The following is a 22,636-nucleotide window of genomic DNA, read 5'->3' on the forward strand; positions in this document are numbered from 1 at the left end:
CCTCCCTTCTCCAGGAGTACTGTGTGACCTTTCACCTCCCTCTCCTCCTCCTCCTCCTCCTCACCTCCCTCCTCCAGGAGTTCTGTGTGAGCTCCACTCTGCTCAGGGAGTCCAGGTCGAGCCGACGGATTTCCATGCCCCGCTGCACCTCGACCTCCACCATGAGGGACTGCTTCACCCTCAGGAACACCTCCTTCCCCTGGCTCCTGCTCCTACTGCTCTCCTCCTCCTCCTCTTCCTCCTGCTGCTCATCACCGCTGGACAGCACTCCCACCAGCAGCGGGGGACACAGGTCCACTGGGAGAGAGATAATGAGCACTAGAGTCAGTCAGTGCGTTTACATGACCCTCAAGAAAATCGAATTATTGGGTTAGTCCAACTATGATTGGATTATTAAGATGCATGTATACACCTTAGTCAAACTATAATCGAATCGAGTTACTCATGAACGAATTAAGACACCTAGATTATTAGTCGAATTAAGTGTGCATGTATCGGGTCGGATCGCATGGATTTGGATTTTGCGTTCTGCGCATGCTCGAGTCATCTCCCGGGGGCCGTGATCCGGAAGTATAAAGCCCAGTTCATACCAAAGATTCACCTTGCAACGAGACGGTTTTAAAACGTTGCAGGGGCGGTGTGAACGGGTCGTTGCAAGGAGTCGCAAGGAGTGGCAAGGAGTCGCCAGAGATTGAACATGTCAAATCGCAAGGTCCAGTTTTAGAACGCGGCGATTTGACTATTTCTCTTCAGCCAATCACAGCACAGAACAACTTGTACGGCATGGCCTTACTCCGTCCCGGTACCGTACTGTCCTATCCAGCATACAAATATCCGAAGATGGCAGACTTCTGGTCCGAGGAGAGGGAGGAGAATTTAATTTGCTTGCTGGAGGAGCAACCTGTCCTTTACGACGTTGGCAGTAAGGGGTATAGCAACAGGGACAGCAAGAAGAAAGCATGTTGCGACATTGCGGTGGCCCTTGGTGTGGTGTTTTAGTTCAACTCGTGACCGTGTTAACTGGTGACCATTAAGGCCGATTTAGGGTCATTTTAGACACAGAGACGTAAGCACGTAATTTACACAAGGGACTAGTTTTAGACAAGTTTTGATTTACGGTTCCTTTAAGGTTCCTTAAAACCCAGTTCAGACCAAAGATTCACCTTGCAACGGGACGGTTTTAGAACGTTGCAGGGGCGGTGTGAACAGGTCGTTGCAAGCCGTTGCAAGGAGTTGCAAGGCGTCGCAAGGCGTTGCAAGGAGTTGCCAGAGATTGAACATGTCAAATCGCAAGGTCCAGTTTTAGAACTAGGCGATTTAACTATTCCTCTTCAGCCAATCACAGCACAGAACAACTTGTACGTCACGGCCTTACTCCGTCCCGGTACCGTACTGTCCACTCCAGCATAAAAAGATCAGAAGATGGCAGACTTCTGGGCCGAGGAGAGGGAGGAGGACTTAATTCGGTTGCTGGAGGATCAACCTGTCCTATACGACGTTGGTCGATATCCCCGACTTCCAGCTCTCTACACAGATTGGCGTAGGCACCCTGTTTCTGCCGCTGAAGTACCCAACTGCGGCTCCATATTCTTGGCTTTATAACTCGCCGTCTTCTCCTTTTCATGATTAAAGCCACAGCAAAAACTGCGACTATTTCACTCTCACTAACATAATTAGGCCTGTTTATAATTAAGTTATCCATCTCCAAGTAGTAGTTGAGCCGATGGTGAACAAAGACAGATCAAACTGAAATTCAACTAACGGAAAATGCAATGTATCCAACAACGGGTAATCTAAACTAACTGTAAGCTCCAGCTATTTACTCCAATGCAGATTAGTTAGGGTTGTAACTAATTGCAACCCTAACTAATCGCAAACCTAACTAATCTAACCTAACCTACGCAAATGATGATGTTACGGCTCTCAGCTGTGCCAGAGCGTTCACAATTGCTATGGAAACCACCTAGCGTCGCAGCCCGTTGCAGCGCGTTGCAGCCAGTGTGAACGGCCCAGTTTTAGAACGTCGCAGCCCGTCTCGTCGCAAGGAGTCGCAAGGAGTTGCAAGTTGCAAGCCGTTGCAAGGTGAATCTTTGGTCTGAACTGGGCTTAAGGATTGCGCGTGTTGCAAGGGGATTCTCCGCCAGAACAGTAGGGGGAGCAACGAACGAATCTGTGGAAGTGGAAATCGCTGGCTTATTTATATTTATAATTATCATAATTCGTTCTTGTGTTTTCTTCTTCACCTTCTTCAAAATTCTTCATTCGCTTCTGTCACGGCCTTTTAAAAATGGCGCTATTATGCTGTAAAACTTTGGGTTACTTAACGTAATCCCTGGTTCTTTGATAACAGAGTGAGGTGTTTCACTATGGGAATCGCCTAGGCGTGACCTACTACTGGAAGCTCCAATTGCACCACGTCTGTCCTTGACAGACAGGTCGGACTGTGCCACAGGGTCCCGCCCCCTGCACTTATACCGCTTTTCCACTGCATGGTACCAGCTCGACACGACTCGACTCGACTCAGCTCGCCTTTTTTGCGTTTCCACCGCGATCTAGTACCTCAAGTGGCTGCTTTTTCTAGTACCGCCTCGCTCTAGGTTCCAAGCGGCTGAGCCGATGCTAAAAGGTGACGTCGGCAGACGGCCGGCCACTGATTGGCCAGAGAGTGTGACGAAGTCACGAGAGCGACATGGCAACCATGCTGGTAAGATAGAACAGCCATAGTAGCGCCGCAGCCAACATATTCCACTTCTTCAACATGCCAGCTAATAATACGAACACGAATACCATCGCATCGATGTTCTCCATTGTTGTTATGTGGGTTCTGTCCATGTGTGGGTACGTAGGTGTTGTTTGCGTCGCGTACAAAAATACGTCACGGCCCTTTCGCGCAGCCGACCCCGCCCACGTCCCGGAGGTACTATTTGCGGTGGAAAAGCACCCGCGCTGCTACCGTGTCGAGTCGTGTCGTGTCGAGTCGAGCTACATGTGCGGTGGAAAAGCGGCATTATACAGTCGACCCGCTCTCCTCAAATTATTCTAGACCGGTTTCTTTCCGTGTAAATGCAAGGAGGGACGTGTTGGTGAAACACCTCACTCTGTTATCAAAGAACCAGGGATTACGTTAAGTAACCCAAAGTTATTTTTCTAACTTCGCTCGGTGTTTCACTATGGGAGATATAGACCACTCCCGTATTGCATATGTCTCCCGAAGCTATGCAAATTCAGCCAGGCAGCAAACATCACTTTGAGTCTGGTGAGATCGTCTCCAGCACGGCATGAGAAACAGAAGGCCCTGAGACATCCAGCCTATAAAACCTAACAAAGGTGTGAGGTGTAGCCCAGCTCGCCGCAGCACAAATGTCATGCACCGACACTCCCCTGAATAAGGCCCATGAAGTAGCCATACCCCTTGTGGAGTGGGCCCTCAAGCCATAGGGGGGCTGCAAGCCCTTACTTTCATAAGCAAGAGATATAGCCTCCACAATCCAGTGGGATAGCCTCTGGCGGGACAAAGGCTTGCCTCTATGGGGAGTGGCCCAAGACACGAACAGCTGATCCCCTTTCCGAAAAGCAGCTGACCGACTCACATATACATGTAGGGCCCGTACCGGGCATAATGTATTGAGTCTCTGCTCCTCCGCAGAGGAGAACGGAGGCGGGTGAAACGCAGACAGTTCCACCGTGAGACACCTATAGGTCGACTCAACCACCTTAGGCACAAAAGCCGGATTGGGCCGCAGACAGACCTTGGAGATCCCCGGAGCAAACTGCAAGCATGAAGGACGGATAGACAATGCCTGTAAATCTCACACGCTTAGCTGTGGTTAAAGCTAAGAGCAACACCACCTTCAGCGACACAAACTTCATCCCCACCGCCTCCAACGGCTCAAAAGGGTGATGAGACAGGGCATCCAGCACCACCGATAAATCCCACAAAGGGACCAGGGGCCTGGAAACTGGGAGCTTGCGACGCGCCCCCTTCATGAAGCGACAAACCAAGGGATGCTGCCCTGCAGGCTTATCCCCAAAGCCAACATGACAAGCTGAGATGGCTGCCAAGTACACTTTAATCGTGGAAAAGGCCTTACCCTTTTCCAATAATCCCTGTAGGAAACACAGTAGGTCCACCACGGAACACTGATATGGAATGGCGTGCCTCGAGTCGCACCAGTCCTCAAAAACCCGCCACTTGCCACTGTAGAGCCGGCGAGTGGAAAGGGCCCTTGCATTCTGAATGGTGTCAACAACCTGTGCAGGCAGGCCTGCCGCATTCAAGTTCCACCTCTCACGGGCCAAGCCCAGAGCGCTACGCGGTCCGGGTGCGGATGGTAAATCCCCGCCCGCTTGGGAGAGGAGATCCCTGCGCAGGGGAAGGGGCCATGGGTCGCCCGCCAGGAGTTGCACTATTTCTGCCACCCAATGTTTGGATGGCCACCGCGGCGCTATCAGGATTAGCGACAGACTCTGTTCTCACCCTGGCTAGGGTGGGGGAGATCAGGCTGAGAGGGGGGAAGGCATATAGCAGCACGTTTTGCCACGGATGGGCCAGCGCATCTACCCCTAGGGGAGCCCTTACGTCTGACAGGGAGAAAAACAACGGGCACTGAGTGTTTCCAGCGAGGCGAAGAGATCTACGGCTGCCAAGCCGTATCTCCGCCATATTTGTCCCACAACCTGTGGATGAAGAGTCCATTCCCCGTACAGGGGGTTTCCTCGGACATAAGATCTGCTCCTCTGTTCAGGACCCCGGTACATGCGTCGCCCGAAGGGACAGGAGTCTGGTGCTGCTCCACAAGATCATTTCTCGAGCTAACTCGTGTAGTTTCAGTGAGCGAGTGCCGCCCTGCCGGTTGACGTATGCCACTACAGTGGAATTGTCTGTCTTTAGCAAGACATGGCGGCCGTGGATAAATTGCAGGAAGTGTTTTAGAGCAAGGAACACTGCCCAAAGTTCTAGGAGGTTTATGTGAGCCTGAGCTAGATCGCGACTCCAGGTGTTCACTGCTCTGCCCATCATTGTCGCACCCCACCCTGACAAGGACGCGTCCGTTGTCATGGTTACCCTGGACGACACCGCCCCAGCGGGACGCCCGCTGTCAGAACCGTGCGCACCGACCACGGGCGGAGAGCGGTAACACACGCTGGTGTTACTTTCACCATGCGATTCAGGTGGCGACGGGAGCACAGACGTAGTGCTGCGACCCAGCGCTGAAAATCTCATCTCATCAGAAGACCCTAATGCACTACTGATATCACCGAAGCCATAAGGCCAAGCAGGCGTAGGCATAACCTGAACGATACGGTCTCTCCCCGCCTGAAGAGGGAGAGACACTACGTGAGAGACGTTAGTCTCCTCTCTGATAGTGTGACGCGATAAGAGAGAGAGTCTATGTGGAGACCCAAATATTCCGCACGGCTCTCTTCCCAATTTATGCTGAATCCCAGAGTCCTCAGATGATTTACCACCGTAGTAGAATCTCTGAGTGCCTGTTCGCGTGAACTGGAACATATCAGATAATCGTCCAGATAAGAGAATATTCTGATGCCGCTGTTTCTTAGCGGTGACAATGCTGCCTCCACACACCTGCTGAACACTCTCGGGGCCAACGATAGCCCGAACGGGACCACTTGGTATTCGTAAGCCCTGTTCTGAAAAGCGAACCGGAGAAGTTTCCGGTGTGCGGGATAGATGGCAATGTGAAAATATGCGTCTGACAGATCGATCGTTAGAAACCAATCCCCTGGACGGATTGAACGACAGAGCACTTTGTGTGTTAACATCCTGAACGTGTATTTGCGCAGGTGTCTGTTTAACACACGGAGATCTAATATGGGGCGAAGGGACGAGCTCCCTCTCTTCGGAATGAGAAAATAACGGGAGTAAAAACCCTGTTGGGCTTGCTCGTTCGGGACAGCCCTGATCGCTTGTTTTCGAAGCAGGGACGATATTTCGTCCTCTAGGATTCGTGTCGAATCCCCACTGGCCATAGAAACCAACACGCTGGGTGGTTTCATAGCAAACTGCAGTCTGTAACCCTGGGAAACCGTAGACAGGATCCACGGGTGAACTGCGCATGCGCGCCACTGTTCCACTCGCGCAGCGAGCGGGCTCATGTGATCGCGCCCCAACGACGTCACCCTCGGGACGTAAGGGGAGATCTGCCCTCACAGGAGAAGCGTGAGCTCCCCCCATGGGAATGTAGGGACCAAGTTATTGTTTTATTTTGTTTTGTTTTGTGCATTTCACCCTTGGCTCTGGGCCTGGTTGCGAAAATGCAGGGTTTATTGTGTTCACCTTTAAAACGAGGGAAAATAACTTGCGACACTGGGAAAATGCTTGGTGGCACTGTGTCAATCGTTGCCCCTGTCTCAGTTCGCCCTGAACGTGAGGCGAGAGAGACTGAGAAAGGGCCCCTGGAGAACTTGAACCCTCTGGGCTTTGCTCTACCCCCCCAAGCTTTCTTTTCTTCATGGGAGGGGGAGAGAGAGAAGCTGGGAGTGCTAGGTCGCACGCTTCTTCTTCCCATCCCCGGGGTGGGGAGAGCGGTTCCTGGCTGCCGCAGCAGCGAAGGAGTGTTTGCCCCATGGCCTTGGGTTCTCTGACCTAGGCTGTTGGTCGGCCTGTGGGCCAGCTGCGTGGGCTGGTCTGTAGGCTTTCTGAGGCCTGGTTCCCCCTTGTTTTCCCCTTGCTGCCGCTGCGGCGACCGCAAAGCCTGACCTCGCTGGCTGGGGTGGGCGGGGAGCCTGTTTTCGGGGAAGGCAGAGATCGAAGGCCTCTCCTTCCTGTTTCCTGAGAGTGCTGGTCTCTCTCATCTTTTCCAGCGCTGGACCAAAACATATGCAGCATCCATGACCTCGGCTTTCTACGCGTCACTCAGTCCGGAGAGACTGAGCCATAACGCTCTCTCACCCGAGACTGCGAGTCCCATGACTCGGCCACAGCCCTGAACTGCGCCCCGTGAGGAGCGTAGGACCAGGTCATTGACGTTGCAAATTTCATCCCAGAGGGCAGGGTTGGGTGACCCAGAGTCTAGCTGGCGACCCATTTCCTCTAGGATTTCAGCCTGATATGCAGACAGTAGTGTCATGGCATTGAGCGAGGATACCGACTGCGCTGCATATTTATACATCCTCTGGTAAGTGGAAGCGGTGAGGCGGTCCATCTTACCAGGCAGGGAGATGCCTGAAGAGGCGGAGAGAGAGCGACGGTTTGGGTGGAGGTGGTAAGCCACTGAAGGCTCCACAGCTGGGGGTTCGGCCAGCCCCAGCTCACCCATCCCGTGGATCTCCAGCTTTGAGCAGCCCTTGGTGGGAAGCTTGCTCTTAAATGGGCTGGACCAGTAGCGGCTCATTTCCTTCATGCAGATGGGAACTGCTGGTAAGAGCTGCTTAGAAGGCGGCTGGGCTGGTGGGAGCCTCTTGCCGTCGTATAGGTCTCTCTCTGCCCCTTCAGCATCCGGGGCTGCAGGCCATTGAATGCCTAGTTTTGCAGCGGCCCGTTTGCACACCTCGTACAGGTTACCGTCTGCCTGTTGTACAGCGTCAGAGGTGCTAGGGGGTCTAGACAGTTGGACCGGAAAAGTGGAGTCGTCCTCCTCCTCCTCAATTCCGTCCATGTCGAGGAGGTCAAAGTTGGCGTCGTCGTCGCCCTCTGCGTCCTCAGTGCCCGGTTCCGCCTCGAGAAGTAAATCATCGAATAGGGGGCACGAGCGGGGATGCCGCCTCCATCATGTCCGCCCAGCTCGTTGTCGCGTGGGACTGATGGGTGCTCGTTGAGGCTATAGCGGGGGCACCCGCCAGGCAGGGATCCTGGTTGGTAGCCACCGTCACCCTTAGCCTCCTTTCCAGAATTTTCTCCGGCATCGATGTGCAGTGAGCGCATGAATGCGGGTCCGCTAGCGAAGCTTGAGCGTGTTTAATGCCCATGCACGCTATGCACATGGGGTGGGGGTCCCGGCCTGATATGGAGGCCCCACATGATGCGGGGCACAGGCGGGATACAGCCTCCCTAGCTTTCGGCTCCGACCCTTTGGCGGGGGTGGCGGGCGAAGGCATACCGCAGAGTTCACTCTTCGTGATGCGTTCGTTATACTCCGGGTGTTTTGGCTCAGCCAACAAGCAGTGCCGCGGTAAGCTCGCCTTGACGCGTTAGCCGATAAACTACACCGTAAACCAGTGACACCTGTAAACAAATACAGGGTAACCGGAGAAGCAGCTCGCCTTTATGCGGACACTGCCCAGCGGGTGTAGTAACAGATAGCTTCTTACGAAGTTATTACTCAGCCGAACCAGGTTAAAAGCCTACGACTGCGTTCGACAACGGAATCCTTGACGGCCCGTCTGTGAACTGTTAAGCAGTTTAAAGCTAACCTAGATAAGCTGAGGGAGCTTGAGTAGCTTTCTCACGGGAAGAAAGCGAGAATGATTTGAGGAGGGCGGGTCGACTGTATAAGTGCAGGGGGCGGGACCCTGTGGCACAGTCCGACCTGTCTGTCAAGGACAGACGTGGTGCAATTGGAGCTTCCAGTAGTAGGTCACGCCTAGGCGATTCCCATAGTGAAACACAGAGCGAAGTTAGAAAAAGAACCGGAAATGTGAGACTCCTGAAAGGATGTGGTTAGCTGGCCAATCACAGTCTTTGCGAGCTGCGTAGGGCCGTAGTGTTTTAAGGCCGATATATGCTCTGTTTTAGACGTAACGCGTAAGCACGTAAGATACATAACCCCCCCTTGCGCGGTAAAATATCCCCCCTTACGTTCTTAAGTGCGTCGCCCAGAATTCCTGACTATGCGACTAAAACACTACGGCCCTACGCAGCTCGCAAAGACTGTGATTGGCCAGCTAACCACATCCTTTCAGGAGTCTCACATTTCCGGTTTTACAGCATAATAGCCCCATTTTTAAAAGGCTGTGACAGAAGCGAATGAAGAATTTTGAAGAAGGAGAAGAAGAAAACACAAGAACGAATTATGATAATTATAAATATAAACAAGCCAGCGATTTCCACTTCCACGCCCACAGATTTGTTCGTTGCTCCCCCTACTGTTCTGGCGGAGAATCCCCTTGCAACACGCGCAATCCTTAAGGAACCTTAAAGGAACCGTAAATCAAAACTTGTCTAAAACAAGTCCCTTGTGTAAATTACGTGCTAACGACCCTAAATCGGCCTTTAGTCGCATAGTCAGGAATTCTGGGCGACGCACTTAAGCACGTAAGGGGGGATATTTTACCGCGCAAGGGGGGGTTATGTATCTTACGTGCTTACGCGTTACGTCTAAAACAGAGCATATATCGGCCTTTAGCCGAGTGCGTCGCTTGTTGTCGTGGCTACGCCAGCTGTTGGAAATTGTCACGTAGAACCGTTTTAAGCCGAAATAAATGAAAAACGAACGCTTAAAATATGATACATTACGGGATTCGAACTCATACCATCGTGGGGGGAAATATTAATAAGGTCGGATTTCATTCCGTTGTACCGTAAACCCACAGAGAAATTCTCAGCCAAAAATCCTAAATTTTTCCTTAAAACTCGAAAGGCAGCCAGATCAACTTGTGACCCTACTATCCATGTAGAGTTATGACGATAAATTGGTCGCGTTTCCAAAAAATAAGACACCTTTACATCCAGTTATTCAAGACCTAATGTTGCGTTTCCCTCCACTGCTTGAAAATAGCGAAAAAAACTGTTTTGTGCTCATTCTATCATTTCGGTCGCCTGATGTGGTGTCCCCTTTTACTGGATCGTCTCTGTAAGCAAAGCAGCGACTTCGGAAATCAATATGACGCAAGTCACATTGACGCCTTTAACTGGATGTAAAGGCGTCTTATTTTTGGAAACGCGACCAATTCATTGTCTTAACTTTACATGGATAGTAGGGTCACAAGTTGATCTGGCTGCCTTTCTTGTTTTCAGGAAGAATTTATGATTTTTCTAATACGGCAGAGAATTTCTCAGTGGGTCTACGGTACAACGGACTGGAATCTGACCTTATTATTTTGTATTATTTTAAAACTTCGACCATTTCACTCTCACTAACATAATTAGGCCTGTTTATAATTAAGTTATCCATCTCCAAGTAGTAGTTGAGCCGATGGTAAACAAAGACCGATCAAACTTAAATTCAACTAACGGAAAGTGCAATGTATCCAACAACGGGTAATCGAACTAACTGTAAGCTCCAGCTATTAACTCCAATGCAGATGTAGTGGAGAATGACCAAACACAGTAACTCTAGCCTACTCTCAAGCAAAATAAAACTAATCGCAAACCTAACTAATCGCAAATCTAACCTACGCAAATGATGCTGTTGCGGCTCTCAGCCGTGCCATAGCGTTCACAGTTGCTAGGGAAACCACCTACCGTTGCAGCGCGTTGCAGCCAGTGTGAGCTAACCAGTTTTAGAACGTCGCAGCCCGTCTCGTCGCAAGGAGTTGCGAGTTGCAAGTCGTTGCAAGGTGAATCTTTGGTCTGAACTGGGCTTAAGGAGACGATAGTCATGTTGTTGTCGCCGTCGGAAAACGAGAGACGGCCTTTTATTTAAAAAGTAGGCGAATACGATGGAGGAAGCCGGTCTCGTGCAAATGTTGTTACCCCCTATAACCCTGCGTTCACACCAAAAGATGCATTTGCTGCCCGAACGCGTTGACGCCTGAGTTTTGCGGCGCGTCAAATCAAGTTTTGCGGCGCGTTCAAAAGTTGAAATATTTTCAACTCGAGCAGCATTTGACGCGCCGCAAAATACGTGAACGCGCCCTCTCGCCCGTGCCGGCAGCGGGCACGGGCATGCCGTCGCCACAAATCAGATTTTGACGCGCGTCAAATCAAGTTTTGCTGCCCGTTTTCTCGGCAGCAAATGCATCGGCAGTAAAGCAGCAACGCGTCTCTACATTCACTTTGAATGGGATCACGACGCGCGTCAACTTTTTGCATCTTTTGGTGTGAACGCAGGGTGAGAAGTGTATCATCATCAACATGCATTCAGTACAAAGTATGCTTCTGTTACGAGAGTAGCGTGTGTGTGCGCGAAAATGGCAGGGTGTGTGTGTGTGAGTGACTTCAGCGAGTGAGTGGACGAGCGAGTAGAGCGAGCGGTTGCGTGTGTCAGTTTAGTGAATGAACAAGTCCGGTTGTGTCTTTGCAAAAGACGTGTACTGTTAAAGGGGTAGTTCGGAATTTTGGACATAGGGCCTGATTCCGAAGTGAGCATTGGTATTCTATATCACTGGAGACAGTTTTCAACACATTTCATTCAGTCCTTCTAGTTGCAGAGTTCGCTCGTGCTAGGCTAGCGCAAGTCAACGGGCAATGCTAGCCTGCTATTAAAAACAGTCTTACCCACTCCACAGTACACCCGAGGTAAATCAATTATAACGCCAGACTATAGATTTAAATGTCTGTGTTGATAGAATAATGTTAGAAATAAAACTAACCATGCATCGCATGAATCATCAAGGGACTACTTTCTCAGCAGAAGCGGAATTCTACTATGCGCTGGTTAGGTTTGTAACCGAATCACGACAGAAGAACGTAAACAGAGAAGCGTGTGACAGAAGCGCAATTGAACGACTAGGCAACATGATGGTTCAGTGTGCTTTTAGAAATTGTAGAAATAAACGGTACAGATGGGCAAGGGCGTCAGTTTGTTTTTAGAAGTGGTGGGGACAATAACCATAAGCTTGAGTGTGGTCTGAAAAGTGCTGGGTACCCTTATGTAAGCTATTCATCCAGTCAACGCTGCATTACAATATGCTCTACAGTGTATTGTCAGGTGTTGAAATTATTCGAATATTCGAACACCAGTTCGGAAAATTAGCATTTGAAGCTTAAATCAGTATTTCGGAGCTTCGTTATTTTATTTTTTTTCCACGTACGTGACTTTACCAGAGCGAGGGAGGCAAACTATAAGCGTCAGCGACACCAAGCAGAGAAGCGAGAGAGGTGGAGGAAGAATATATATCTTGTTTCCCTTTACTTTATAACACAACATTAGCGGGATCTCTGGAGGAAAAGTAATACTTAAAACCTTAGCTTAGTTGTTTGTTTACGTTCGCTGTACAGCGCCGCGCCAATCAACTGTGACTGGCTTGCTGCAGAGCGTGAGCGTCTTGGGAATACCCGGTCAATATAATGGATATAATATGGACACATAAGACAATCAATATTCGGTATTTGTTATGGATTTATTGTACAAATTCCCTGAAAAGATGCACGTTCCAGGATTAATTGAAAAGCTCCCGTAAAGGTGCGGCCACACCAGACGCGTACTTCGCGTATAAAATCGCCATTTTTTCCATAGGGAAACATTGGTTTACGTGCGTATTACGCGTTTCACGCGTATAAGCAACATTTTACGCGCGTATAGCGCGTATGTGGCGCGTATATTTACGCGCGTATATCGCGTACATTTCAAGAGTTCAAAAAATTGAACTTTTTACGCTCATACGCATGACGATTAGCCGCGTTGCCCAATCAGCGTTGAGCTTGACCCGACGTCACTGGCAGAGAGTAGTGAGCTTGGACAGAAGCATACGGCCGACACCTTTCTTTATTCTGTGTGGAAATAGTAACATAGTTACGCCATTAAATGCTTTTATGGAAACATTTCTAGCGAGAAATGTGCATTTTACTTTCATAATGTTCGCTCGGTGAATGTGAAGGATGTTTGGTTTGATAGTTATGACGAAGAGGGAACGCTCCGTTCACTTGCATGGACAGAGTCTCTGGTTACTAAGCAACCTCAACGTCTTGGCGGACTATATATCTGCTGATCAACACTACGAATGCTGGAAACACACCAGACACACCATGTGAAGTTAAGATTAGTCGCGCCACACTTGACAGGCGAGCGCGTTCACGAGGATTTGTGGCGCGACAAATTTCAACTTTGACACGAATTTCACGTGCTGACAGCCAATCAGCGTTCAACAGCGTGGCCACTGAGTGACATGTGTAACGTAACAGCCAATCAGCGTTCAACCGTCAAACTCGGCGCAGTGCAGTCCGGGGTGTACTGCAGCATGGAGGAGAAAGTGATTGTTGCCGTTTGCGACTCTCGGAGCTCTATTAGTATATAATAATATAATTGTATATATAATATCATGGCCAAAAGCTCTGTGTGCCTCCGGATGGCCGTAGCGCGGGGAGCTCATAGGGATTGGGCTTCTCGGGAGTCGGGGTTTGTTTACCGGCGTTGCTATGGGTTCCGGTCCTGTGTGTTCCAACGGTTTATTAGGTAGGCCTATCTAATAAATGATGTCTTCGAGCGCGCCTATCGCATGATTTTAGACTCGACGATTTCGGTTGAGTATGTGGGGATCTTTTCAGTCGCAAATGGTTTGCAAATTTTTAAAACTGGTGGGGACAAAATTTGTATTTCAAATAGTGGGGGGACATGTCCCCCCCGTCCCCCCCCGTAATCGACGCCTATGCAGATGGGCACCACAAAGTTTCCACCAATTTCCAGTGCGAGATCCAGAAAGGACTCAACTGTGGCTTGTTGCTGCTGGCTTTGACATCAAAACACCGGCTCGTACATGTACGGTTCGTTGGATACAACAAATTCCTCATAATCGTCTTCAAAAGCAGATGCATCGCTAACTCCTCCAAACATGGCCATATCTTGTTAATTTAATACGCTTGTAGAATTCCTTCGTTCACTGTACTCTGCGTTTGTAGCAATGACAGCGGCAGGTAAACTAGGTATCAGTCCGCCGCTGCCGTAGCCTACGTACAGGAATATAAACACTGCTGCTGAGACCCCGCAATTCCCTCAAAATGCAATGCAATGCAAGGTTGGTTTTATTTCTAACATTATTCTATAAACAGACATTTAGATGTATAGTCTGTCGTTATAATTGATTTACCTCGGGTGTACTGTGGAGTGGGTAAGACTGTTTTTAATAGCAGGCTAGCATTGCCCGTTGACTTGCGCTAGCCTAGCACGAGCGAACTCTGCAACTAGAAGGACTGAATGAAATGTGTTGAAAACTGTCTCCAGTGATATAGAATACCAATGCTCACTTCGGAATCAGGCCCTATGTCCAAAATTCCGAACTACCCCTTTAAGTTAGTGGAACTACGAATAAAGTATCCAGTCTGTCAATAATCGGTGGCCGCTTCATTCCGACCTATAAGCAGACCCACTGCCGGTCAAAGTTAAGGGTGTTACCCCCGAGAGAACATCAGCCCTTGAGGGAACGTCTCTCCTGTGCTCCTCGACTACGGTCTGGGAGCCGACAGCAGGAAACGTGAAGGTACGAACACACCAGACGCGTACCCGCGTAAAGATTTACGCGCGTAACGCACCTAAAATGTTGCTTGACCCATTTTGTGTCACAAATGGTCCTACGCATACGCTCCTAACGCGCTACGCTCCTAACGCGCCTAGATGAGTCCATGTCCATGCAAGTGAACGGAGCGTTCCCTCTTCGTCATAACTATCGAACCAAACATCCTTCACATTCACCGAGCGAACATTACGAAAGTAAAATGCACATTTCTCGCTAAAAATGTTTCCATAAACGCATTTAATGGCGTAACTATGTTACTATTTCCAACCAGAATAAAGAAAGTTGTCGGCCGTGGCTGCGCTGGAGTCCGAGGTAGGAAACCCAGACGCCGCCGCGACTTTCCGTCTCGTAAACGGTCGTTGCCATTTGAAACGGTCGATGCCATTTCCGACCATGTCCGATTGCGTCCGCTCTCCGATCTTGAATTCCGATTGCTTCGTGAACGGAATTAAAACATGGCGGACGTAGAGGAGCCAGGACCTGCAGCAGGTCACTTGGAGTCAGTTAAAAACAGCACAGGGCGGAATGTTTTTTTCCGCTCAGTTGCCGTGAGTAATTATGAAACTATCTATGCCAGTCATACATAATGATTGATTGAATAGAGGAGACATGGGACAGTTGCAACACTTTTTGCTATAATGGCTCTTTTGCTTAGCAACCATTTGAATTTAAGGGATGATATTTGAATAAAATAAACTTACATCTGTCAGCTATTCATCAATAAAATTTAAGGATGATTACCTTAAGTACATTATTCACAGTTGGCCTTTGAATGTAAGATGCCAACAGCAACTGTCCCCGTAAAGACACCCATGATAAAAACTGATATGCTCGGATATAAATAACAATAATCGGGTTAAATAACTTCACATGGTGTGTCTGGTGTGTTTCCAGCATTCGTAGTGTTGATCAGCAGAGATATAGTCCGCCAAGACGTTGAGGTTGCTTAGCAACCAGAGACTCTGTCCATGCAAGTGAACGGAGCGTTCCCTCTTCGTCATAACTATCAAACCAAACATCCTTCACATTCACCGAGCGAACATTATGAAAGTAAAATGCACATTTCTGGCTAAAAATGTTTCCATAAAAGCATTTAATGGCGTAACTATGTTACTATTTCCACACAGAATAAAGAAAGATGTCGGCCGTATGCTTCTGTCCAAGCTCACTACTCTCTGCCAGTGACGTCGGGTCAAGCTCAACGCTGATTGGGCAACGCGGCTAATCAATTCAAGATCGGAGAGCGGACGCAATCGGACATGGTCGGAAATGGCATCGACCGTTTCAAATGGCAACGGCCGTTTACGAGACGGAAAATTGCGACGCCGCCGTGTTTGGGTGATAGAGTTTAGATCGGGTTAGATTAAATAATCTCGGATATAAATAACAATAATCGGTTAAATAACTTCACATAGTGTGTCTGGTGTGTTTCCAGCATTCGTAGTGTTGATCAGCAGATATATAGTCCGCCAAGACGTTGAGGTTGCTTAGTAACCAGACACTCTGTCCATGCAAGTGAACGGAGCGTTCCCTCTTCGTCATAACTATCAAACCACGCATCCTTCACATTCACCGAGCGAACATTATGAAAGTAAAATGCACATTTCTCGCTAGAAATGTTTCCATAAAAGCATTTAATGGCGTAACTATGTTAATATTTCCACACAGAATAAAGAAAGATGTCGGCCGTATGCTTCTGTCCAAGCTCACTACTCTCTGCCAGTGACGTCGGGTCAAGCTCAACGCTGTTTGGGCAACGCGGCTAATCGTCATGCGTATGAGCGTAAAAAGTTCAATTTTTTGAACTCTTGAAATGTACGCGCGTATATATACGCGCGTAAATATACGCGCGTAAATATACGCGCGTATATATACGCGCGTAAATATACGCGGCTAACGTGGGTAAAATGTTGCTTTAGCACATGTAACACGTGTACGCGTCTCATACGCGCGTAAACCAATGGTTCCCTACGGAAAAATTTACGATTTTATACGCGAGGTACGCGGGTAACACGTTTGGTGTGGCCGTACCTAGTAGGCCTACATGTCTTTCTAAATGTTGGTCATCAACGAGGTTGTAAAGTAGTTAGGGATGGGCAATGATCAACGAATAGTCGGAGTCACGTAGAATATCGAATAATGAATGTAAGTAAGTATGTAAGTAAGCTTTATTTGTACAGCGCCTTTCACAGACCAGGGTCACAAAGCGCTTCACAGTTAAAACAAAAACAATAACAATACACAGTTAAGAAGTACATACAAATTTAAGTTTAAAAGGCCATAATTCAAACCTGAAAAAAAAAGTTTCAAAGGCTTGTAAGTCTGGGTTAGAAAACTCAAAACCTTCTAAAAAAAGGTTTTGCAACACTGAAAAAAGAGATTATAACCTGAAAAAAATTCCAACAAAAATTCCAACATCTGTAAACATGATTTTGTGTTCTTTTATCTTCTTCCATTTTCACCAACACATTTTCAAAGTTCAAACAATTTCACCAGCGCATTTGCAGAGTTTCAAATCTGGCACTGTTCTAACAGTGTATTTCATCGTTTCCCGGTTTTGAAAACTTGTTAAGGTGTACGTTTACGCCATTGCAACGTATATTTTCAGAACTGACTTTTCAGCATTGACTTTTCAGAGATTTGACCACACAGGCGCAAGCTTTGAGTCACGTGAATATTGGCAGTGTTCTGTCGGGCATATGTTTTGAAACTCCTGACAGTCAAGTCTGAAGAAAAAAAAAACGTTCCTGGGGGCGGGAACATTTAGCTTTAAACCTATTGGTTGCTCTCGGCTGACGTACATTCCAATCTCGGCTGACGTACATTCCAATCACTCGGCTGACGTACATTCCATTCTTCAGATTTGACTGTCAGGAGTTTCAAAACGAGTGCGCGACAGAACACTGCCAATATTCACGTGACTCAAAGCTTGTGCCTGTGTGGTCAAATCTCTGAAAAGTCAGTGCTGAAAAGTCAGTTCTGAAAAAATACGTTGCAATGGCGTAAACGTACACCTTTACAAGTTGTTAAAACTAAATATTCAACCTTTCAAAACTTATTTCTCAATGTATGAACACCTGTTTGCAGAATCCCATTTACAAGGTTTCAAAACCGGGAAACAATGAAATACACTGTTAGAACAGTGTCAGATTTGAAACTCTGCAAATGCGCTGGTGAAATTGTTTGAACTTTGAAAATGTGTTGGTGAAAATGATGAAGATAAAATAGAACAAAATCATGTTTACAGATGTTTGAATTTTTGTTAGAATTTTTTTCAGGTTATAATCTATTTTTTCAGTGTTGCAAAACCTTTTTTACAAGGTGTTGAGTTTTCAAACCCAGACTTACAAGCCTTTGAAACTTTTTTTTTCAGGTTTGAATTATGGCAGGAAACTGGCTCCATACTCAAGAGCATTACTCGTTGCAAGCGAGAGCGGGAAATAACTTTGGTCGCACAAAACAGCCTCAGCCTCTCGCGAATGATGTTCTGCTCTCGCGCGCAAATTTAGTTTTGGCACTATGGGGAGGGAACCAAGGCAGGGCGGGCTTTCCTATGATTGGCCGTTTCTGAAGCGCGATATTTGATTGACAGCCCTCCTCACATTCAATTCTGAATTGTACAGTAAATGGCTGAAACGATAGTTACGTATTGTAACTCTAGATTCTATGAGTATAGGCGCAGCCTTTTAAGGCTATCGCTATTGGGTTATCCCTAGGCGTGAGCACTGAAAACCCACCAACAGTGTGGGCCTCAATTACGTCCGCGTGTGGCGTGCCTCAACGACGTCTGCATTTCGCAGATATAGTCGGGCGCCGGCGGACGTTCTGCTCCCAATAAACAGCTTTTCTTCAGCTATTTAAAGGACAATGAGGCCGACACTTAAAAGGCTGCGCCTATACTCATATAATCTAGAGTTACAATACGTAACTATCATTTCAGCCATTTACTGTACAATTCAGAATTGAATGTGAGGAGGGCTGTCAATCAAATATCGTGCTTCAGAAACGGCCAATCATAGGAAAGCCCGCCCTGCCTTGGTTCCCTCCCCATAGTGCCAAAACTAAATTTGCGTGCGAGAGCAGAACATCATTCGCGAGAGGCTGAGGCTGTTTTGTGCAACCAAAGTTATTTCCCGCTCTCGAGGAGCTGTTTTCCTCGCTCGGGGTGCGCGCGCGCGAAGAGATAATAGCTACATGGTCTACTACTAATTAATTCAATATTAAACCAATGCATTTCAATCTGGAGATTATTTTCAATTTCAGAAGGGGGGGCAGGCTGCGCAGGATTCATCAAAACAACAATCCTATGGTGGTTGCCATCGACCGCACCCTTCCACCCCCCCCCCCCCCCCCCCCCCCCACCCCCCCCCCCCCCCCCCCCCCCCCCCCCCCCCCCTTTCCCACAGTTATCGTATACATCCATGTGCACTTCTTTACGACCTATGGCCATTATTTCATTTTCTGTAACATCCACGCATAGATCCTGCAATTAATACATGTTCATCTTATATGCAGAATATTCTGAACAAAGCCCCGAACATATTGATTCTAGATTCCTGTGATAGGAGCGGGATGCTTTGATGAGGAACATTAATGTACACAATGTATGCACCGTTCACTTTGCAAACGACTTCATGAGTTCAAACATCTCTGCTCCAAACCACGTTAACGACGTTAAGGGTGGCAACTGAGTTGCCGTCAATTGTGTTGTTTTTGTCGTAAACTAGGGTCTGCTGGCTAGGAAATAGAAGAACACCTTGGAATATCTTTCCATTTTAAGCAGTTTAGACTAGTACGTTTAAACTGAGTAAAATAAGTTATTTTTGTATTGTTGTTTTTTTTATTCAATGTCTGGTGTCTAGTTACGTCACTCCGAGAGATGCGCATGGACAGATTTGTGTAGAGACACAGCCTAGGCCTATAACCTATTAGTGAAAGCAAAACACCAAGCTCATTCATTTAACGAGGCAGGGTTATTTGAAAGAATTAATTAAGTTATCATGTGTGAGAGGTCATTCCTGAGTGTGCTTACTATTTATGTCTAGTGTACCCCTACTGTCCACAAGCACCCCCCCTCCCCCATATGGATATGGAGAATTGTTGCGACGTCTCAGTAGTTGTGGTGTCATGAAAGAGGGCATTCAAATATACTACAATGATCAATTAGGAGGCCAAAGCCCTAAAGGAAGTGATGCAATAGGTGACTGAGGCGAGGACATTAACAAGTAAGCTATAGACCTGGGATCTCTTTAGAGTAGGGATGGGCACGAGTAGTAAATTCCAAACTCGAGTGATCGAAGGAATTCCTCGAGGATCAATCGAGTACTCGTTAAATCAAATCTATTTTTAGAATGCAACGCATCTGCAGCAGGAATAGGCCTGATGATGAACGGCAATATTACCAACCAAACATGTAATGCTTACTCCATCAAAACAGTCAGAGTTATCAGAGTATTCATTATTTATTTTTGCAAACGTTCAAACACATTTTCCTTACAAAATAAATATGCGTCTCACAATTTAAATCACGTCGAACCAAGGCCTGTAACAGTTAAAAAAAAACGAAACAAGTAGCCTAACCATTGCAAATAAATGCTTAAAGCTGCAAATAAAACGGCAGCAAATGGACTATGGAAATACTCAGCGTTGTGATCTTCTCTACCGCCCGGGATTACAGCTGCGTCTTGCGGCGGTGAAAATAGCGACACACTTTCACTTTCACCGTTGCTCCGGGTCTGCTTTCCCGAACTCACCGTTGTGTTTCAGGAGCATATGTTGCCGCATAGTACTTTCTGGTAGCTCGATTTCGCTTGGCATATTTTACATTTCACCTTATGTCTCCTATTTCTTTAAAGTATTTCAATTCTCTTCCTGCGGTTTGCTTTAACCGCCATCTCTTAACTTTTTGAATTCTGGCGTGCCTGCACACGGCACGGAACGCGCCATGGAAATGGATGCATTTAATTTTCTTTGTGCCCACGTCATGCGTTAGTGGCGCCGACAGAAAATTGATACATTTGCTTCAGAAAACTTTGTTTGGGTGTGTATATGCAAACTCGAGTTTGCCTGTCCACCAACCGAGTTCATTTGTAACGAGGAGTACTCGAGTAATCGATTCCTCACGCCCATCCCTACTTTAGAGGGTCTCAAAGAACACACACGATTATCAACTGGGGGCTCCAGCCCTACAGGAAAGGCTCACATATCATCATCAAATACTCAATTTTTTCGCATTGGCACCAAGTCATTGCTTGTTAATCTAAATTAGTTGACAAGAGATAGAATCTTGTCCATTAGACCTTCAACCAGGGTGTATCTTGGGATTACTCAGTGAAAATTGTGGGTCTCTGGAAAAGAAAAGCCCTAACCCTAACCCTAACCCAAAACCTCAGACCCCCCCCCCCCCTCCCCCCTCCCTGCCCTCGGGGTCGGAGAGGGACAAGTTTTGGTGTGGGGGTCCCAGTAACGCCGTAGTATAAGGTAGTAAAGTTTCAGGGCGGTAGGACCTTCCTATCTCAAAAACTGTCTTTCAACCACATTCTGATCCACTAGGTCTTGCAGGAGACACTTCTAAGAGGCTTTGTCCAAAAAACAGTCAATTTTTCTCTAAGGGCTAGAAATCCAAATCTCGGATATGTCGTTCTCGGGACCCCGGGAAATGTGTGTAGTTGTTGGCATCTCTTGCTATCTTGAAAAGGCAGGAAAAGGGGCGTGACCTCCAACAGTAAGGTAAATGTGCTGGTGATGGAGGTGTAAATTTGTGCCTTAAGGTGTGTAGATATAGCTGGCTTGTGGACAATTTTGCAGTCTGGGGTCAACAGGTCAAAGGGGCCGGCACCACGCCCCTTATGAGATAACAAAAAGTGAATGTTAATTTCTCTCATAACTTTTTGTCATTATTAAAGAGGCCTGATTCTCAGATATGATCATGGATGGCTAGGGTGTAGGTCTGGGAAGAACTTCAGGCCAAAATCTTGCAAGCGAGCCGCTGGGTGAGGTGCAACGAGATGAAGCACTTGCTGAGTAATTGCTTGATGATCGTATGCGTCCTTTGAGACCCCCGTTGATATAAAAGAGACCGCAGGTCTATAGATTACTTGTTACTGTCCTTAACTCAGAAGTTACCTATTGCATCACTTCCTTGAGGGATTCGGCCTCCTAATTGATCATTGTAGTATATTTGAATGCCCTCTTTCATAGATATGACACCACCACCACTGAGGCCTGGCAACAACTCTCCATATCCATATGGGGTGCATGGGGTGGCTAGTGGACAGTAGGGTTACACTCAGAGGTGGGGGTAAGTCACTCATGTGTAAGTCACAAGCAAGTCTCAAGTCATAACCTTCAAGTCTCAAGCAAGTCCCAAGTCACTGTGGTGAGAATCAAGCAAGTCACAAGCCAAGTCATTGCTCAGGTCAAGCAAGTCACAAGTCAAGTCAAACAAAAATCTGATGATCTAACCCAGTTTCCACATTTAAAAATCGGTAAAGAGAGTGGTTCATAAGTTGAGTTTTATTTCAACATTAACAATAAAAATGTCTTAACATTAACAATAACTCAAACTATTCAAAACATTCCAAAACCATTATGTGAATAATTTGAAAATGTTTTTATGATCATTACCTCCAACCTATGAACAGAATCAAATAGAACCTCTAGGTGTCTGTATACGAGAACAGTTCAAGTCAATCACTCAATCTCCCTAGATGTTGTAGAATATTATTTGCAACACATGGCATCAGACATGAAAAAAAAAAGAATATTTCAAAAGTAATATCACATACACATACTGTAGGAAGGGGAAATAGTAATACACAGGCCTGAAAGCTGGTAGCAATCTTGCTGCCTCGCAACATACATCGACTTACAATGCATTGCATTTGCAAAAAAAATAATTTGACAGTACTTTGTCACTGAGTTGTGAATGATGGGGTCACATTATCACCCCACCATGGCTGAACACACGTTCAACAGGTGCACTTGATGCAGAGACTGACAACACAAATGTCCAGGTAGTGGTTCAACTGAATTTGGGGACTGGAACTTGAACCCTCTTTTCTTTGCGGTATGCTGAGAACATCCCAGTCTGACGCTCAGGCTCGGACGGTGTGATTTTACTTGAAAATTACTTGAAATCCTTATCATAACCCACTTACAGCCACTGAGTTAGAAGTAGCCTACTGACATGAATATTAAAAAAGTCAATCATCTGTGGAACGGGAAGGGCTCGAAAAACTCCAGCCAATGATTTTCAGAACCACCGAGTGGCATTGGGCAGTAAGTACGTCAATCAAACGGTCGTACTGCACTCCCCCTCCCCCGCTCCCCACGAGTGACCCCT

General features: G+C 47.3%; 1 protein-coding gene across 1 annotated transcript in view; it reads right to left on the bottom strand.

The window, feature by feature from the left end:
- The window catches only part of stk11ip (serine/threonine kinase 11 interacting protein), a 55,120-nt gene that overhangs the window by 17,660 nt on the left and 14,824 nt on the right, over nucleotides 1-22,636 (bottom strand). The window contains exon 15 of the mRNA XM_056588372.1: nucleotides 65-297. Within this exon, the coding sequence (XP_056444347.1) occupies nucleotides 65-297 (233 nt within the window). The remainder of the gene's footprint in view (nucleotides 1-64; nucleotides 298-22,636) is intronic.

Source organism: Gadus chalcogrammus, chromosome 4 (genome assembly GCF_026213295.1).
Source record: "Gadus chalcogrammus isolate NIFS_2021 chromosome 4, NIFS_Gcha_1.0, whole genome shotgun sequence".
Lineage (NCBI taxonomy): Eukaryota > Metazoa > Chordata > Actinopteri > Gadiformes > Gadidae > Gadus > Gadus chalcogrammus.